The 20,266-nt window shown below is 42.3% G+C and overlaps 1 protein-coding gene across 2 annotated transcripts; it reads right to left on the bottom strand.

Moving 5' to 3' along the window:
• LOC115133153 (transmembrane protein 229A-like) lies at nt 1–5,160 on the bottom strand. Of its 2 annotated transcripts, XM_029666089.2 has the most exons (2): nt 4,896–5,160; nt 1–4,790 (listed from the first exon to the last, which is right to left on the bottom strand). In XM_029666089.2, the coding sequence occupies exons 1-2, from the start codon at nt 4,995–4,997 to the stop codon at nt 3,975–3,977; spliced, it is 918 nt and encodes a 305-aa protein (XP_029521949.1). In that variant the 5' UTR covers nt 4,998–5,160; the 3' UTR covers nt 1–3,974. The 2 variants fall into 2 exon arrangements, with proteins under 2 accessions (XP_029521949.1, XP_064877784.1); XM_065021712.1 differs by having other exon boundaries at nt 1–5,157.
• Nucleotides 5,161–20,266: the final 15,106 nt, after the last annotated feature.

Below are 20,266 nucleotides of genomic sequence, written 5' to 3' on the forward strand. Positions count from 1 at the left end.
TTAGTGGTTCAACATGGAGATTTAATGTAGTTATAAGTAATGTACAGTATGCAGGCTACACTATATCCATACAGTGATTGATTCAATTCAATTCCACCATGGACATACTGTAGCAAGAATATTTGAGTCTTTCCTCATTTATAACCTAAAATAAACATGATTTTACTTACTCATTGTGAGCTATATAGTACATGATTGTTCTGTATTATTAAATACAGTTGGTCAATGATTTCCAAACATCAATTTTTATAAGAAAAATTATGATTAAGATCACAACTTTACCAGGGACAGAAGGTTCTCCCCAACCACATACAGTGGCTTGTGAAAGTATTCACCCCTAGGCATTTTTCCTCTTCTGTTGCCTTACAACCTGGAATCGATTTTTGGAGGGGTTGTAAAATCATTTGATTTATACAACATGCCTACTACTTTGAAGATGCAAAATATTTTTTATTGTGAAACAGACAAGAAATAAGACAAAAAAACTGAAAACTTGAGCGTGCATAACTATTCACCCCCCCAGAGTCAATATTTGGTAGAGGCACCATTTGCAGCAATTACAGCTGCAAGTATCTTGGGGTATGTCTCTATAAGCGTGGCACATTAAGCCACTGGGATTTTTGCCCGTTCAAGGCAAAACTGCTCCAGCTCCTTCAAGTTGGATGGGTTCCGCTGGTGTACAGCAATCTTTAAGTCATACCACAAATTTCTCAATTGGATTGAGGTCTGGGCTTTGACTAGGCCATTCCAATACATTTAAATGTTTCCCCTTAAACAACTTGAGTGTTGCTTTAGCATTATGCTTAGTGTCGTTTCCCCTTAAACAACTTGAGTATTGCTTTAGCATTATGCTTAGGTTCGTTGTCCTGCTGGAAGGTGAACCTCTGTCCCAGTCTCCAATCTCTGGAAGACTGAAACAGGTTCCCCTCAAGAATTTCCCTGTATTTAGCGCCATCCATCATTCCTTCAATTCTGACCAGTTTCCCAGTCCCTGCCGATGAAAAACAGCCCCACAGCATAATGCTGCCACCACCATGCTTATAGTGTTCTCAGGGTGATGAGGTGTTGGGCTTGCACCAGACATAGCGTTTTCCTTGATGGCCAAAATTTTAGTCTTATCTGACCAGAGTACCTTCTTCCATATGTTTGGGGAGTCTCCAAGATGCCTTTTACAAAAAACCAAACGTGTTTGCTTATTTTTTTCTTCAAGCAATGGCTTTTTTTCTGGCCACTCTTCCGTAAAGCCCAGCTCTGTGAAGTGTACGGCTTAAAGTGATCCTATGGACAGATACTTCAATCTCCACTGTGGAGCTTTGCTGCTCCTTCAGGGTTATCTTTGATCTCTTTGTTGCCTCTCTGATTAATGCCCTTCTTGTCTGATCTGTGAGCTTTGGTGGACAGCCCTCTCTTGGCAGGTTTGTTGTGGTGCCATATTCTTTCAATTTGATTAATAATATATTTAATAGTGCTCCCTGGGATGTTCAAAGTTTCAGATATTTATTTAAAACCCAACACTGATCTGTACTTATCCAAAACTTTTTCCCTGACCTGTTTGGAGAGCTCCTTGGTCTTCATGGTGCCACTTGCTTGGTGGTGTTGCAGACTCTGGGGCCTTTCAGAACAGGTGTATATATACTGAGATGATGTAACAGATCATGTGACAGATTGCGCACAGGTGGACTTTATTTAACTAATTATGTGACTTCTGAAGGTAATTGGTTGCACCAGATCTTATTTAGGGGCTTCATAGCGAAGGGGGTGAATACATATGCACACACCACCTTTGTTTTTTTGAAACAAGTAATTTTTTTCATTTCACTTCACCAATTTGGACTATTTTGAAATCCAAATAAAAAATAATTTAAATAACAGGTTGTAATGCAACAAAATAGGAAAAATGCCAAGGGGGTTGAATACTTTTGCAAGGCACTGTAACCAGGAAAGAAACTCCTGGTCCTATTCATCATCACTGAGGCAGTCACTGTTGGCCCATGTGTATCCTTCTTTTGCATCGTCCACAACAAAAGCCCACCATTTTGAAATGACAAACCACAAGGAAAATAATCTTGTTATTTCAATCAGTCCAGTGTCAGTCTCCAGAAGAGTGGAAGGTATTGTTTGTTTGAGGAGGCAAGGGAAACTCTCACGGCATGACATATTCGTAATCATCTGACAAAAATCAACATGTGTAAAAGTTGAAATATTTCAATAACGTTATAAGATATTTTTCCCTGCACTAGTATTACTCATCAGTACCAGCTTTCAGTTACCTCCAACCTTAGTTTCACGGAATCCCCAGGACTGACGACAGCAGGCAATAAAATGCATTAAAAACATGCTAGAGAATCATAAAATGAGTAGAGCTAAAACTATACGTTTCCAAACGGAGAGAGTATAAAACGGAAAGAGTATAATGTTGGAACAGGTTGCTAGTGAAGTCACAGTGCCAGGTATTCACACATACAGTATGTGTTTGGTCCCTCAGAGAGAACATGGTGACTTTACCGTGTGGTACAAGTGCAAACAAGGAAATAAAACAGGCAGAAAGATCAATGCCAAAGGACAAAGGATACATGGAGGTTGATCCCAAGTAATTATACTATACATGCTCCACACCTGACTCCCAGACCTGGATTCAAATACTATTTTGAAATAATTTCAAATACTTTTTTTGCTAGGCTTGCTTGAGCTTTCCTGGTGTGGAACCAATCCAATAGTCACAAAACATTCAAACTCCAAAACCCATCCATCTGGCACTCCAGGCAGGTGAAAACAAACAGTGAAAGTGCTTGAAAGATTTCAAGTAGTATTTGAACCCAGGTCTGCTGACTCCTGATATTGCCCACTCCAGATAAAACCTGTCGAGTGTAAACCATAAAACGCTGACATGTACGCCGCTGCTATATAAACGTTAGGTAAACAAGCCTGGGGGCTGGAGATTCCCCGTTGAGCTTTGTTTTTTTAGTTGAGCCAGGATTAGGGGGGAACCTTGGCCCACAGTGTAGTTCAGTTTGGGAGATGTCCCTATGTAAAGAAGGGAGAAGGTTAAATCTGATCCTCAGGGTCTGTCTGACTGGCACACATTGTCTGTTTACATGACCCAGATTAAGCCTACAGTTGTAGACTAAAAAGCACTTTCAATTCCCCATTGAGCTTCCTTTTTTAGGTCAACCATGACTAGAGGGAAACTGGCCCACAGTGTAGTTCAGTTTGTCTTTAGTCCAGCTGTCTGTAGGTTTGCTCAGAAAGGCACTCCAACACAGTAAGGTTAAGGTTTGGTTCAGAAAACTATTCACAGTGAAATTAAGTCAGTCCACGACCCGTTCGTTCGATCTCCTTGCTACATACATTTTGAACTTTTTTAGAACCCATTTTATTTCCAAATGTCATGCATTTTTTGAAGAAAATAAGACTTAAGCAATTAAGTGATCGTGAATGTGCATATGCAGCCATGCAGAAATGAGCTCAAAGCATGCTCTGGGATTGAAGAGACCAAACAAGTCAAATGGTGCCTGCCATGCAATATGGCTGACTTTGTCAATATAGTTTAAATAATTCACAGCTCTAAAACCATGAGCAAGCAAATGAAGTGTAAAATATTATTGTTTCATCTGCATCAAAGTAAGAAATAGCAGTTGTCATCACAGCAGAAGGTATGTCTATGTGTCGTCACATGCCAGGCAAGGCATGCCTGTGTGTTTAGGCTACCTGTAACAAATTGATAGGCTAGTCGTTAGAATCACTGATAAAAAGAGGCTGTCTAAACAGCTACATCAATAACCACATTTCCACTGGGGAAATACACATGATTTTTTTACAAAGTGCGGGTACACAATTGATCATCTTAAATGTCATCTTCTTTATTTGTATTAGCATCAATAGTCCCTAAATCAATTGTGGCCTAGGCCTATAATACAGTTGCCTTTCCTGGACACAGGACATACGTTGATGTCAGCGCCCTGCCCTGAGTGCCCTCACTCCTCGTCTTTGGCACACACAACCACGCGCAGCAGAACGTTGGACAGAATATCCTGGTAGAGACTGATGCAGACCCATCCGGGCAGGTAGAGGAGCGTGATCAGGCCCATGAAGTTGAATGGATAGTGGGAATAATCCCATGAGCATGCGCCGTACTGCCGCAGCGCCAGCCCCCAACAGAACTCCCAGGTGTAGATGAAGCAGATATAGATGGGGAGCCGCCTCCAGGTGCTCCAACCCCGTCTGAAGCGTAAATGAAGGTAGAGTTTCTCTACCACGAAGCTGCAGCTCCCGTACATCAGGAAGGACCACAGGGACGTGTGGCCGCTCATGGTCCGGTCCAAATTCTCCACAAGGTTGAATATCGAGGTAAAAATGATCTCGTCCAGAAAGCCGTGCATTCCAAAGAAGAGGAATCGCACAACATCGGGCAGACCGTTATTAGGCAGCGACTCCAGGGTGCGCTCTGCCGGGGTAGACATGGTCCGTTTCCCGGGGCAGTGGTAGCGCAGCCGCGCAAGCCCCTTGTGGAAAACTTGGGTGAAGTACAGGGCCAGTAGGTAGTGAACTACGAGATGAGTGGCAGAGACTATTCTAACGTGCTCGGTCAGCGTGTTAATATTCCCAATCAGGATCTGCAACCCGATGTACACAGAGGGATAGAAAACAAGGTGAAAAACTACTGGGCGTCCTTGAAAGCACTTCTTTTGCGAATATATTTTTTCCAGCAAGAAATGGGTCAGCGAGTGCATGATGCAGAGGTACGGGGAGGAAAAGCCGAACAGTTTGGGGTCGCTGTCAGCCAAAAGCCCCTGTGCGGACGACAGGAGAATATCCAAAGTGACACCGTGCATTCCATAGAAATAAAGCCGTAACAATTGTGGCAGCTCTGTCATTGATTCGCCCGCGTCCCCTACCTCGCTGGATGGATTTTTCTGCCGGGGCTTCCTCGCTGTTCTCAGGCTGCTACCTCCCTGTCCTGCCCGGATCCGCGGGCTCTCTCTCCGCCAGCTGGCCATGGTTGATCTCTCTCTCTCCTCGGAGAGAATCAGAAAGCAGCTCTTGTTCTTCGTTCGTGGCACATTCTGTACTTTTAACGGAGCTGCGGCAGTGTCATTAGCAGCTTTGCACCTGACAGCGCCTGATCCACAGCAAAGATTTTCTATTATATTGATAAGATAGTCGAGTGACCGCTTTAACAATGGAAATACATGTCCTCAAAGATGGAAGGCAGGTGGGAGGAGGCAAGATCAGGTGGGACCATTCTAGCCAACGAGAGGGGGTTTAGACAAAAGTCAAAGACAGTAAGCCTGCAAGTATGAAGATCGGAAGAAACTGCTTCTCCAATAGACATTTCAGATCATGCTTGCAGGTAATGTCGTGGTGACGTTGGCTAGCTAAACTCAGAAATATGTCATCTGGTCAATTGATCGTTTCGCGCTGAACTGGGCATGTGCAAATCAAAGGCACTTTGATGAATATTCAAATATGTCAGTTTGCCACTTTCACAAGGTTGGAGTAATAACATGTTCAGTTACTTAAGACATTAGCTTGATTCTAGGTTGCGCCTTTAGATTTCTTTAGAAAATGAACAACTAAAGAAACATTTTCACTTCTGTCATTGACTTCTCAAACCCCAGCCTGGTCTTCTTGATCTGTTTCGCACGCATTCCGCGTCTGGGTTTTGAAACTCTGTGGTAAAGTGTTTTTTATTTTCAAAGTTGCCGAAATGCCACGTGTGTCCACTTATATCAGTGCATTTGTAACAACAACCTAACCATTTGAAAAACGTATATAAGACCAAATAAGCCTCATGTAGCAAATTACCAATTCAATTTTCTGTTGACTAAATTTCACACTCATTGACAGCCATACAAACATTTCTCACTTACTTTCATAGACTGATTTTGGGCGGAGTAAACACTCTCGCTTCGCCTCTTCCTCTCTGTGGCCAGCCAGAAGAGAATAATTGAGCGCGTCGGAGGGGGCGTGATAGCACAGAAAAACGTAAGGTCCACATATGACGCTACTAAACTATACAGTAGTGAGTAGTGACGTAACATCCCACTGGTTTAACGGTCATGTGGCCATCTGAAATGTCGAACAAACATCTGTCATCGATTTATAATGACCTGCTAGCCCATAGGCCTTATTATGAATTGATCATTTGAATACTTTTGATAAACATAATTGAGCAATGTGGTCAAGCCCTAGGCCTGTATGTCTGTAGGCCCTGCATAATGCCCTAAATTAATATACCCTACTGTAAATCTGTCTGTAGCCTAATGTACCGCTATACAAATCCTGACCTAGAAAGATAGAATAACTACTACTACTGCAGTTTGGTCCCAGACAGTATTTTGGGACAGTGGCATGTGTAGGATCTCTCAGTTTCCTAGGTAAAACTATGTTTCCCACAATCCTCTGCTCCATGAGTTATGTTAACTCACTCAGTGTGTTCCAATGTCTCTCTCTGGGACCTATAGCCTGCTATTACTGAGGTATAAACAGCATACTGGGTACTGCTTATAATGTGATATTACTGTGATATAAACACCCACTGGCACAAAGGACACACAGGGGTCTTGGATCAGATGTTAAGGATGCTTTGACAGTATAAAATGCAGACTCTCCTCTGCAGCTGCAATGTTATTGGTCAAACGTATCCTTTTGTATAGACTAGTGTGACAAACATGTCCTTCAACTGCACAGTCTGTCTACCTAGTTTACATCTCAACAGTCCAGACTTGTAGCCCGATTCACATTCTCCCCTTTCGCCCGGAAACCTGTACTCACTCACTCCCCCTCAGGGATTTAAAAGTATCAGATTGTTGTAAGACATATGGCAGACTTTGCGACTGCACATTGGCCAACCCTCCTCCGGGAGAGCATTTGGGTATTTAGGCTTATGCCTGGGGTGAATCGGGAATGGGCAAAAATGACAAAATAGCATAAAGATCAACGTATCAAATGGAACCACAAAATACTTGTATTTTTAAATGTATTTAGTTATATACATGTATTTTTTATTTAAAAAATAAAAAAATAATATATATAATATATATATATATATATATATATATATATATATATATATATATATATATATATTTGTAAGTAGCGGTCTGAACAGCAACAACCTTCTCAGTAATGACTACAGAAATGTTTTGCATGCTATGACTTGTTTATTTCCCTTAGTTGAATGCACTGACTGTAAGTCACTCTGTATAAGAGCGTCTGCTAAATTGCCAAAATGTAAATGTATATGTGAAAATGAACTAAAATGACCTGCAAAGCATACTGTGTATTATTATTGGCCTTGTTTTGGCCCGGAACTCATTAGAATAATACTTCAAATGCTTTGCAAATGTAAAGTTTTACATATACAATACATTTACACTGAACAAAAATATAAACGCGAAAATCCCTCCCCCAAAAAAGATCCCAGAAATGTTCCATATGCACAAAAAGCTTATTTCTCTCACATTTTGTGCACACAATTGTTTTACATCCCTCTTTTTGCATTTCTCCTTTGCCAAGATAATCCATCCACCTGACAAGTGTGGCATATTGAGAAGCTGATTAAACGGCATGATCGATACACAGTTGCACTTCGTGCTGGGGAAAATAAAAGGCCACTCTAAAATGTGCAGTTTTGTCACACAACATAATGCTACAGATGTCTCAAGTTTTAAAGGAGAGTGTAATTCATATTCATTTCCCTACCATAAGCCACCTCAAACGTCGTTCTATAGAATTTGGCTTTACGTCCTAATGGCCTGGCAACCACAGGCCATGTGTATGGTGTCGTGTGCGCGAGAGGTTTGCTGATGTCAACGTTGTGAACAGAGTGCCCCATGATGGCGTTGGGGTTATAGTATGGGCAGGCATAAGCTACGGACAATGAACACAATTGCATTTACCGATGGTAATTTGAATGTACAGAGATACCGTGATGAGATCCTGAGGCCCATTGTCGTGCCATTCATCCCCCGCCATCACCTCATGTTTCAGCATGATAATACACAGCCCCACGTCGCAAGGATCTGTACACAATTCCTGGAAGTTGAAAAGGCCTCAGTTCTTCCATGGCCTGCATACTCACCAGACATGTCACCCATTGAGCATGTTTGGGATGCTCTGGATCGACTTGTATGACAGCATGTTCCAGTTCCCGCCAATATCCAGCATCTTCACACAGCCATTGAAGAGGAGTGGGACAACATTCCACAGGCCACAATCAACAGCCGGATCAACTCTATGCGAAAGAGATGTGTCGCACTGCATTAGGCAAATGGTGGTCACACCAGATACTGACTGGTTTTCTGATCCACGCCCCTACCTTTTTTAATTTTTTTATCTGTGACCAACAGATGCATATCTGTATTCCCAGTCATGTGAAATCCATAACTTAGGGCCTAATAAATGTATTTCAAGTGACAGATTTCCTTATTATGAACTGTAACACAGTAATATGAATTTATGTTCAGTATATATTTAGTTCATTTAGCAGACACTCTTATCCCACCATAGTGCCATCAGACTTCTGATACCAATGCAGGGTGAAAGGGGGTCACAAAATGTGAACCACAATTATAAAATGGTATCGAAAAGTATTTTGTAGTTTGAAAATAGAAATTACAGCTCTGGAAGATGTCTTGTTACAAAATACATTGGAGTGTAGTTCAGCCCAGTGTAATACAAATGACTAAATACTCAGAAGTAATTGAAATGCATACTTCAAATACGCGTAACAAAAGTACTGCCCATCACTGGGGTGAATGAGTGCACACTTCAGGGAGAAGGGGTTGGAATCGGAATAGGGCTGAAGTCTGGCTTGTCGAAAGTGGGCAAATAAGTCCAGTTAACTGCAATGTGTCTGTTTGACCACCGTATGGTGCTGATGAGTTAGTGTTGAATACCTTCTGCCCCCTAATAAGGTGAGGATGTTCTGGTTGGGTTGACTTGCTGGTGTCATCATGTAGTTGAGAGTGAGTGGTTCAGTGGCTGGAGTGCAGATGAGGGGTCTAGTTGGCCCCTGTGGGTTTAGTTGGCACTGTCTGATAGGAAACAGACAGACACAAGATGGTTGGTTTATGAAAGAGGTAGCTGGGATTAAACAGTGTAGACACTCAGAGGAAACAAATTGGTATATGTGATACTGTGGGCTACAGAGATTACACACACACACACACACACACACACACACACACACACACACACACACACACACACACACACACACACACACACACACACACACGCTATCATTGTGTCAATGGGGAATCTGCCTTATCTACTGTGACCAGTAGGTGGCGTCAGTGTAACATATTGTGGCCTGGGCAGGGCCCTGTCTTCTCTACAGCTCTGTCATCAAAAATGAGTCAATGTGTGCTGGGGAAAAAAGGCAAATTCCACCTTCCTTCTTCCATTTTTTCACGACAGTGAATCTTTTTGACTGCAGATATATTAGGATGTATATATATATTAGGTGCTTAATATTGTAACCACATTACCATTACATTTTCTCAGCCTCTCTGTCTCTATAACCTGATAAAAGGGCAGATGTAATATTGCTACGTGATGCTTGACTAATATTTCTGATGTCCCTACAGGCTATTGAGTCTTAATATGAATCTAATCAGGTCTCAGGCATGCACTGTCAATGAGACTCTCTGAAATGTAATTTTAGATCCCATTTCCTCCAATTTGAGCTGTTATTCGTTGGTCTAGCCGAGCGCCTAGATTTGTCCCTCAGGCACAGAGGGGAAAGGTTGAGGGAGGTGTGTGTATGTATGTGTGTGTAAGGGGGGTGGGCGCTTCCTATTAGAGAATATAACTCCTGATAGGAAGTAACAGAATCCCAGGGTGTGGATCTCAAGTCTTGTTAACAGTTCAGAGCTCATTAGGAATTCTTTATTTCTTTCTTTCTTTTTTTACCCCGTTTTTCTCCCCAATTTCGTGGTATCCAATTGTTAGTAGTTACTGTCTCGTCTCATTGCTACAATTCCCGTATGGCTTGGGAGAGACGAAGGTCGAGAGCCATGCGTCCTCCGAAACACAACCCAACCAAGCCTCACTGCTTCTTAACACAGCGCACATCCAACCCGGAATCCAGTCGCACCAATGTGTCGGAGGAAACACTGTGCACCTAGCGACCTGGTCAGCATGCACTGCGCCTGGCCCGCCACAGGAGTCGCTAGTGCGCGATGAGACAAGGATATCCCTACCGGCCAAACCCTTCCTAACCCAGACGACACTAGGCCAATTGTGCGTTGCCCCATGAACCTCCCGGTCGCGGACGGCTGCTCTTACACTGCCTCACCCCTCTTCACCCACTCCTCACTTTACCCCCTCCTAACTGAAACACAGCTCTTACACTGCCTCACCCCTCTTCACCCACTCCTCACTTTACCCCCTCCTAACTGAAACACAGCTCTTACACTGCCTCACCCCTCTTCACCCACTCCTCACTTTACCCCCTCCTAACTGAAACACAGCTCTTACACTGCCTCACCCCTCTTCACCCACTCCTCACTTTACCCCTCCTAACTGAAACACAGCTCTTACACTGCCTCACCCTTCCTCACCCACTCCTCACCTCACCCCCTCCTAACTGAAACACAACTCTTACACTGCCTCACCCCTTTCACCCACTCCTCACTTTACCCCTCCTAACTGAAACACAGCTCTTACACTGCCTCACCCCCTCTTCACCCACTCCTCACTTTACCCCTCCTAACTGAAACACAGCTCTTACACTGCCTCACCCCTCTTCACCCACTCCTCACTTTACCCCTCCTAACTGAAACACAGCTCTTACACTGCCTCACCCCTCTTCACCCACTCCTCACTTTACCCCTCCTAACTGAAACACAGCTCTTACACTGCCTCACCCCTCTTCACCCACTCCTCACCTCACCCCTCCTAACTGAAACACAGCTCTTACACTGCCTCACCCCTCTTCACCCACTCCTCACTTTACCCCTCCTAACTTAAACACAACTCTTACACTGCCTCACCCTCCTCACCCACTCCTCACTTTACCCCCTCCTAACTGAAACACAACTCTTACACTGCCTCACCCCTCCTCACCCACTCCTCACTTTACCCCCTCCTAACTGAAACACAACTCTTACACTGCCTCACCCCTCCTCACCCACTCCTCACCTCACCCCCTCCTAACTGAAACACAACTCTTACACTGCCTCACCCTCTTCACCCACTCCTCATTTTACCCCTCCTAACTGAAACATAGCCTTACACTGCACCCCTCTTCACCCACTCCTCACTTTACCCCTCCTAACTGAAACACAGCTTACACTGACTCACCCTCTTCACCCACTCCTCACTGAAACACACATCTTACACTGCCTCATCCTTCAACTTCTCCTTCCTCCCCCTCCTCTCAGAAAAACAACACACTGCTTCACCCCCTTCTCACTTTACCTTCCTCCCTTCTCCTCCTTCCCCCTCCTCACCCTCTCTCTCTCCCACTGAATACTTGATCATGCCAAAATGGTCCTTGTCAGGCAATTAGCACTATGCCTCTGCTCTCTATCTGTCTACCACTAATTAGCCTTGTGCCCTCTCCATCTCCCCCTATCTCCCTCCAGTTAGCTAGCCCTCTGCCCTCTCTCCTTTCTCTGTCCGCAGTCTCTCTCTTTTTCCCTTTGTCTAGTCAGGCAGAGCATGACTGGTGGACAGGACTGTTAGATGCTTACCCCAGAGGTCACCCCAGAGGTCAAAGACACTGAGACAGACTTATTGTGGGCTGAGTCTGTCTCTGCATTCTGATTCCCTACCACCCTAACATCCCCTCTATTCCTGTGCACTGCACTGTGTCACTCCCCCTGAAGAGTAGGAGGTATGCTACTAGCCTAGCCTCTTGATAGGTCAGAGGGTGTGTCCACCATCTTGTTGACACTTATTCAGTCCTCTCAGATCATTGAAGGCGTATCAGTAAGGAAGAAAGGGAAGCAAAGTAGATTAATGGAACATCCTCTATTTTTGTTTATTCAAAGTGCATTCTGAGCATCATTGACAGGTGATGCGGGTCAGATGCGTTGCTATGGGATACAGTTTCTTTACAAGTGTGTGTCATCCTCTGATTGGCTCTGGCCGCGGGCAGGGGCGTACTATTAGTCCTGTAGTGATATGGTTCTGGATCATCAACCAAGCACTAGCACGCACACACACACACACACACACACACACACACACACACACACACACACACACACACACACACACACACACACACACACACACACACACACACACACACACACACACACACACACACACACACACACACACACACACACCACAAAGGAGATCATGTCCGGTCTGGCAGCTGATGGGGGGTGTAGTGAAGAAAGTGGCTCCATGTGTGACGCTAGGAACAGGGAGAGCAGATGATGCTGGTGGTGATGTTTACCCTCAAAATGACCTTTAATCTTTAACCCTTATTATTGAGCGCTGCTCTCCTCTTGGCGCTGAGACTTTACGGCTCACTCTCTGGCTGCTAGCAAACTAACACTTGTGCTACTTTGCTGTTGCTTTACTTATTGTCTTTGTGTTGAGTTACTGTGATGTGAAACAAACGACCACCCTGTATTCAGTCAGTGTAGAGATGCAGCTGTCTGACGATAGAGAATAGAGATGTCTAGCGAAGATGCTCTTTCTTATAATAGAGATGTAGATAGAGATGTGTCTCTGCTGTCAACAGATAAGAAAAGAGAATACACACTCCTTCTAATGAGCTCCCTGGGTGTTCAGACTACAAAAGCAGAGTGACTGCTCGTGTGAGTGTGTGTATGCGTGCGTGTGTGTGTGTATTTCATCTTCTGTGTGACGTGGGTAGCTACACTCAAATTCAGCCGGTTGTTAGTTTCCAATCTGAAGATGAACTTCCACTCTGTGAAAAGTAGAATACACTAGCTAATGTATACAACGCTCTTATGGAGCTACGGTACAGTATATGTTGTTAGTGGAGCTACAATACATTTCCCTAGCAGGGCCACTGTGCATGTCTCTGTTCATGTTTACATGTATCTGTTCATGTTTAAATGTCTCTGTTCATGTTTAAATGTCTCTGTTCATGTTTAAATGTCTCTGTTCATGTTTACATGTCTCTGTTCATGTTTACATGTCTCTGTTCATGTTTAAATGTCTCTGTTCATGTTTACATGTATCTGTTCATGTTTAAATGTCTCTGTTCATGTTTACATGTCTCTGTTCATGTTTACATGTCTCTGTTCATGTTTAAATGTCTCTGTTCATGTTTACATGTATCTGTTCATGTTTAAATGTCTCTGTTCATGTTTACATGTCTCTGTTCATGTTTACATGTCTCTGTTCATGTTTAAATGTCTCTGTTCATGTTTACATGTATCTGTTCATGTTTAAATGTCTCTGTTCATGTTTACATGTCTCTGTTCATGTTTACATGTCTCTGTTCATGTTTACATGTATCTGTTCATGTTTACATGTCTCTGTTCATGTTTAGTTCATGTTTTCATGTCTCTGTTCATGTTTACATGTCTCTGTTCATGTTTACATGTCTCTGTTCATGTTTACATGTCTCTGTTCATGTTTAAATGTCTCTGTTCATGTTTACATGTATCTGTTCATGTTTAAATGTCTCTGTTCATGTTTACATGTCTCTGTTCATGTTTAAATGTCTCTGTTCATGTTTACATGTATCTGTTCATGTTTAAATGTCTCTGTTCATGTTTAAATGTATCTGTTCATGTTTAAATGTCTCTGTTCATGTTTACATGTCTCTGTTCATGTTTAAATGTCTCTGTTCATGTTTAAATGTATCTGTTCATGTTTAAATGTCTCTGTTCATGTTTACATGTCTCTGTTCATGTTTAAATGTCTCTGTTCATGTTTACATGTATCTGTTCATGTTTAAATGTCTCTGTTCATGTTTAAATGTATCTGTTCATGTTTAAATGTCTCTGTTCATGTTTACATGTCTCTGTTCATGTTTAAATGTATCTGTTCATGTTTAAATGTCTCTGTTCATGTTTACATGTCTCTGTTCATGTTTAAATGTATCTGTTCATGTTTAAATGTCTCTGTTCATGTTTAAATGTATCTGTTCATGTTTAAATGTCTCTGTTCATGTTTACATGTTCTATGTTTAAATGTCTCTGTTCATGTTTACATGTCTCTGTTCATGTTTACATGTCTCTGTTCATGTTTAAATGTATCTGTTCATGTTTAAATGTCTCTGTTCATGTTTACATGTCTCTGTTCATGTTTAAATGTATCTGTTCATGTTTAAATGTCTCTGTTCATGTTTACATGTCTCTGTTCATGTTTACATGTATCTGTTCATGTTTAAATGTCTCTGTTCATGTTTACATGTCTGTTCATGTTTACTGTTCATGTTTACATGTCTCTGTTCATGTTTACATGTCTCTGTTCATGTTTAAATGTCTCTGTTCATGTTTACATGTATCTGTTCATGTTTAAATGTCTCTGTTCATGTTTACATGTCTCTGTTCATGTTTAAATGTATCTGTTCATGTTTAAATGTCTCTGTTCATGTTTAAATGTATCTGTTCATGTTTAAATGTCTCTGTTCATGTTTACATGTCTCTGTTCATGTTTAAATGTCTCTGTTCATGTTTACATGTCTCTGTTCATGTTTACATGTCTCTGTTCATGTTTACATGTATCTGTTCATGTTTAAATGTCTCTGTTCATGTTTATGTTTAATGTATCTGTTCATGTTTAAATGTCTCTGTTCATGTTTACATGTCTCTGTTCATGTTTACATGTATCTGTTCATGTCTTGTTCATGTTTACATGTCTCTGTTCATGTTTACATGTCTCTGTTCATGTTTACATGTCTCTGTTCATGTTTACATGTCTCTGTTCATGTTTAAATGTCTCTGTTCATGTTTACATGTATCTGTTCATGTTTAAATGTCTCTGTTCATGTTTACATGTCTCTGTTCATGTTTAAATGTATCTGTTCATGTTTAAATGTCTCTGTTCATGTTTAAATGTATCTGTTCATGTTTAAATGTCTCTGTTCATGTTTACATGTCTCTGTTCATGTTTAAATGTCTCTGTTCATGTTTACATGTCTCTGTTCATGTTTAAATGTCTCTGTTCATGTTTACATGTTTAAATCTGTTCATGTTTACATGTCTCTGTTCATGTTTAAATGTATCTGTTCATGTTTAAATGTCTCTGTTCATGTTTACATGTCTCTGTTCATGTTTACATGTATCTGTTCATGTTTAAATGTCTCTGTTCATGTTTACATGTCTCTGTTCATGTTTACATGTCTCTGTTCATGTTTACATGTCTCTGTTCATGTTTACATGTCTCTGTTCATGTTTAAATGTCTCTGTTCATGTTTACATGTATCTGTTCATGTTTACATGTCTCTGTTCATGTTTACATGTCTCTGTTCATGTTTACATGTATCTGTTCATGTTTACATGTCTCTGTTCATGTTTACATGTCTCTGTTCATGTTTACATGTCTCTGTTCATGTTTAAATGTCTCTGTTCATGTTTAAATGTCTCTGTTCATGTTTACATGTCTCTGTTCATGTTTAAATGTCTCTGTTCATGTTTAAATGTATCTGTTCATGTTCAAATGTATCTGTTCATGTTTAAATGTCTCTGTTAATGTTTAAATGTCTCTGTTCATGTTTAAATGTATCTGTTCATGTTTACATGTCTCTGTTAATGTTTACATGTCTCTGTTCATGTTGAAAGCATGTACAGTACTCTGAGTGTACAAAACATTAGGAGCACCTGCTCTTTCCATTACATAGATTGACCAGGTGAATTCAGGTGAAAGCTATGATCCCTTATTGGCGTCACTTGTTAAATCCACTTCAGTCAGTTTAGATGGAGGGGAGGAGACGGGTTAAAGAATGATTTTTAAGCCTTGAGACAATTGAGACATGGATTGTAAGTGTGTGCCATTCAGAGGGTGAATGGGCAAGACAAGATTTAAGTGCCCTTGAACAGGGTATGACAGTAGGTGCCAGGCACACTGGTTTGAGTGTGTCAAGAACTGGAACGCTGCTGGGTTTTTCACGCTCAACAGTTTCCGTGTGTATCAAGAATTGTCCACCATCCAGCCGACTTGACACAACTGTAGGAGGCATTGGAGTCAACATGGGCCAGCATCCCTGTGGAATGCTTTTCTTGTAGAATCCATGTCCCGTGTCCCTACGAACTGAGGCTGTTCAGAAGGCAAAAGGGGGTGCAACTCAATATTAGGAAGGTGTTCCTAATGTTTTGTTTAATCAGTGTATATTTCATATGTATTGCCTTTGTATTCCAACCAGGCCTCACCAAGCCAGCGGATATCTCTATTATTCTCTATCATCAGGTATAGTCTTCCTGTCAGAAGTTATAGAGGATAACAGGGAGGTCAGTCACTGTGTTAAAGGATAACTCCACCCACTATTTTGGTATTTGTTTCATTAGTCCATCGTTCACATAGCCCCAAAGTGTTTTGCTTGTCAGCAATCAAGTCATCAACATATGTAACTTTCAAAAATACAGAAATCATCCCGTACGATGCATTTTGCGTCATATGACGCCAAATGCATCTCGTGGTGGAGTTGTATACCTTGAAAACTTGATTGCCGACAAGCAAAACATTTTGGGACTATGTGAACTATGGACTAATGAAATGAATACCAAAATACAATTTTTGGGGTTGACTAACAGGCTAACTGACGTTTGTGGGTGGGTAGAAGGACTATTAGTGACTGGTATTGAGTCACACCCCCACTGGGACTGGGATGTGATCCCCCATTAGTCATCAAACGATCCATCGGCTGTACATACACTCAGAGAGCGTAAAGGAAAGACAGACAAGCTGAGCAGCTGGCGAGATTATTCGTTTATTTGCCAGGCACTATGTAGAACTCATACTTCACCAGATGGAGCTACAGCCAATTTCCATATTCAGTCAACGTGTTACTTACTTTGATTCATCATACGATGATGTGGCATCAAGGGTTCATTAATTGCACCTTTGAAAGTGAACTACATACGGTCCACTTTGAATCACAGCTTTCTGTCTGAAAATATAGGACCAAGGGGTATGTTATTGAATGAATGTACTGTGGGATTGCATCAAGAGCTCTCAAGCACACAGGAGTAGTTGGATGGAGCTCATTACTATGGAGAACACATCATAATACTGACATCTCAGCACACTAGAGACACTGGAGCAGAGAGAGAGTGAGAGAGAGAGTGAGAGAGAGAGAGAGAGAGAGAGAGAGAGAGAGAGAGAGAGAGAGAGAGAGAGAGAGAGAGAGAGAGAGAAGGGAGAGTTTCATTACATCTGTGAATATGCAACAGTGGGGCTGATAGCCCTGTGGTGCTCCTTCACGTCACTGTTCCCCGGTCAGGTGGAAGAGATGATACAGTAACCGGGGTTGTATTCATTAGGCGTCAAACAGACTGAAACTGTGAGGCACTACCAGAAATTGTCCAATAAGAAGTGCTTGTATTTGATATGTTTGCTATGTGTGCCTTAATGAATACAGCAGGCAATAATAACACATTAACAACACGAGTAATAGAGTAGCCCGCCATTAGAGGCTGAGGTTTTCCTCATCTGATATTGAAGGTCGTAGTGTGCCAGCCTGCTACTGGGCGAAGTAGGTAGAGCTGCAGAGAGTTGCAGCCTCTGTGTGTGACCATCTATTCTATAAACCTGCACTTGTCTGTTTATGAAAACTGAACTCTCGCTTCTGAAGGCTTTCTCCTTGAGACCCCGCATCACACACACAAACTCATGGACGCATCACACACACACACACACACACACACACACACACTTAGATCCCATCCAACATCAGACAAGCATCAGATGTCTGTCTGTCAAAGAGGAGAAAAGGACCCGTGAAGGACATGCTGGTATACAGGGATGAAATGACAAAACAGAAGATAAAACAGGATGTCTCTCCTCTGACACTGCCCTGCTTGCTCTCCTCTCTCTGAATGCAGTAAATGACCACAACAATGTTCAACATAAAAGCAATCAAAATTGGATGAAATCAATTAATAAACAATAAATGAGATGGATGTGTGTGTGTGAGCACATGTGTGAGCATGCAGGCATGCATGTGTTGTGTGTGTGTGCCTTCATTCATATGTGTGTGTGTGTGTGTGTGTGTGTGTGTGTGTGTGTGTGTGTGTGTGTGTGTGTGTGTGTGTCAGCAGCAGTGTGAGTCTGCAGTGTTCAGTGTTCTGAGGAGAGAGTGTGAGAGATGTTTCTGTAATCCGGCGCTGCAGCCTCTGGACTACTCTTCCTCCTCTGTCTCATCCATAACCATCGATCAGGCCTGGTTCAAACACAGCCCCAGCCTTTAAGACACAAAGACACAAAACCCTCACACCCCTTTTTCAACCACAACCACTCAATTATTCAGAATGATTCTAACAAAGAGAGTAAAATGTCTTTTTAGCACAGCTGTGGAATCTACTGACCTTGCCCCAGCCCTGCAGCCCCAGTCCCAGCCTGCAGTCTGTCTGGGAGTGTGTGTGTGTGTGTCTATGATAATCAGTGGTGCCGTTCTAATGACTGGATTGCCATGCAGCTCACACCCGAGCACACAGAGCAGACTGGGAGGGACACACAGATATGCAACACACACACACACGCCCAGAGAGCAGGCACGGGATACCATGACAGCATTGAGGTCGATATGGTGAGCAGGGGGTGCTGGGTCATTTCACCCTGTGTGTTTGTGTGTGTGTGTGTGTGTGGGTGGGTGGGTGTTTGTGAATATGTGTGTGCGTGGGTGCGTGTACTGGATTGTGTGTATGCATGTGTGGGTGTGTGGGTGGGTCACTGGGCCGAGGTGTCCACACAGGGTTCTATTTTGATTTGCATAATCCCGGCTTTGATTTCCACAGGGTGCTTGGTCTCCACAGGTGAATAGAGTTTGGAGAATATTCCTCCATGTTAAAGACAGTACATCTACACTACAACGAAATTAAACAGAGCAGAACTAACATAACATAGCCACCATGACAGAAACAGTCTGAAAAGAAGAAACAATATTCATATTTTATGGATAAAACCTCCCGAGTAGCAGCACTTTGGGAAGGAACACAAACACATCTGAATAAATTAAGTCATCCAAGTCATCCATTTCCCTGTGCAGTCTGGGTTAGAGAAGGTGACAGTGGTGTCTCTCTAAAATGGCTGCCGAGGTTTGACCCAGTGACACACTTCTCCCTCCATCTGTCTCTGAGACCCAGAGGAGGACTGAACCAGAGCTGCAGTCAACCCAAACACACTACAAACAGGGAATCATACATAACCGTGTGTATATGTGTGACTGTGTGTGTGTGTGTGTGTGTGTGTGTGTGTGTGTGTGTGTGTGTGTGTGAGGATATCTCTCAGCCGGTTTAATGCTTACCCACTCTGCCAGAGCTAATTTGTGAACAATTCAGTCTTAGTATACACACTCTCTGAAAAATGCTGGGTTGTTTGGTTGACCCAGCTGCTGGGTTGCTGGCGTTGGGTCACTTAGTTGGGTTGTTTTCTTTAAAAACTGCTGTGTTATTGATGCTAGGTGCTGGGTTATTGATGCTTTGTTATTGAGCTATGACGCAATGGATCAGATCAGAAGACTGGAGGCGTAGTTTAGTAGGGGCGTGGCTTTGAGATAATTATTTTTAGCCACCCATGAGAGTAAATGTCATTCTTGGTCATCTGTCCTTTTGCATAGTTATTGCAAATTAAGCTGGAACATGAACAAAATGTTTAGCTTCAATGACGCTTACAGAAGTGTCTGAGTTTCCTAAATGTAAATTGTCACACCCTGACCATAGTTTGCTTTGTATGTTTCTATGTTTTGTTTGGTCAGGGTGTGATCTGAGTGGGCATTCTATGTTACATGTCTAGTTTGTCTATTTCTATGTTTGGCCTGATATGGTTCTCAATCAGAGGCAGGTGTTAGTCATTGTCTCTGATTGGGAACCATATTTAGGTAGCCTGTTTGGTGTTGGGTTTTGTGGGTGATTGTTCCTGTCTCTGTGTTTGCACCAGATAGGGCTGTTTTGGGTTTTCACATTTCTTGTTAGTTTGTTCATGTGAAGTGCTTTATTAAACATGAATCAAAATAACCACGCTGCGCTTTGGTCCGCCTCTCCTTCACCTCAAGAAAACCGTTACATAAATCCCATTGTTGGGATACAGTAAGGTGGTATATTAATAAATCATCATAAATCATCTTACTATCAAAGAATGTGGTAAAGCAATTATTATTGAAATT

This window comes from Oncorhynchus nerka, linkage group LG8, assembly GCF_034236695.1.
Source record: "Oncorhynchus nerka isolate Pitt River linkage group LG8, Oner_Uvic_2.0, whole genome shotgun sequence".
NCBI lineage: Eukaryota > Metazoa > Chordata > Actinopteri > Salmoniformes > Salmonidae > Oncorhynchus > Oncorhynchus nerka.

Coding starts and splice junctions, on each gene's coding strand:
- LOC115133153 (XM_065021712.1), bottom strand. CDS start 4,997: ATGGCCAGCTGGCGGAGAGAGAGCCCGCGGATCCGGGCAGGACAGGGA.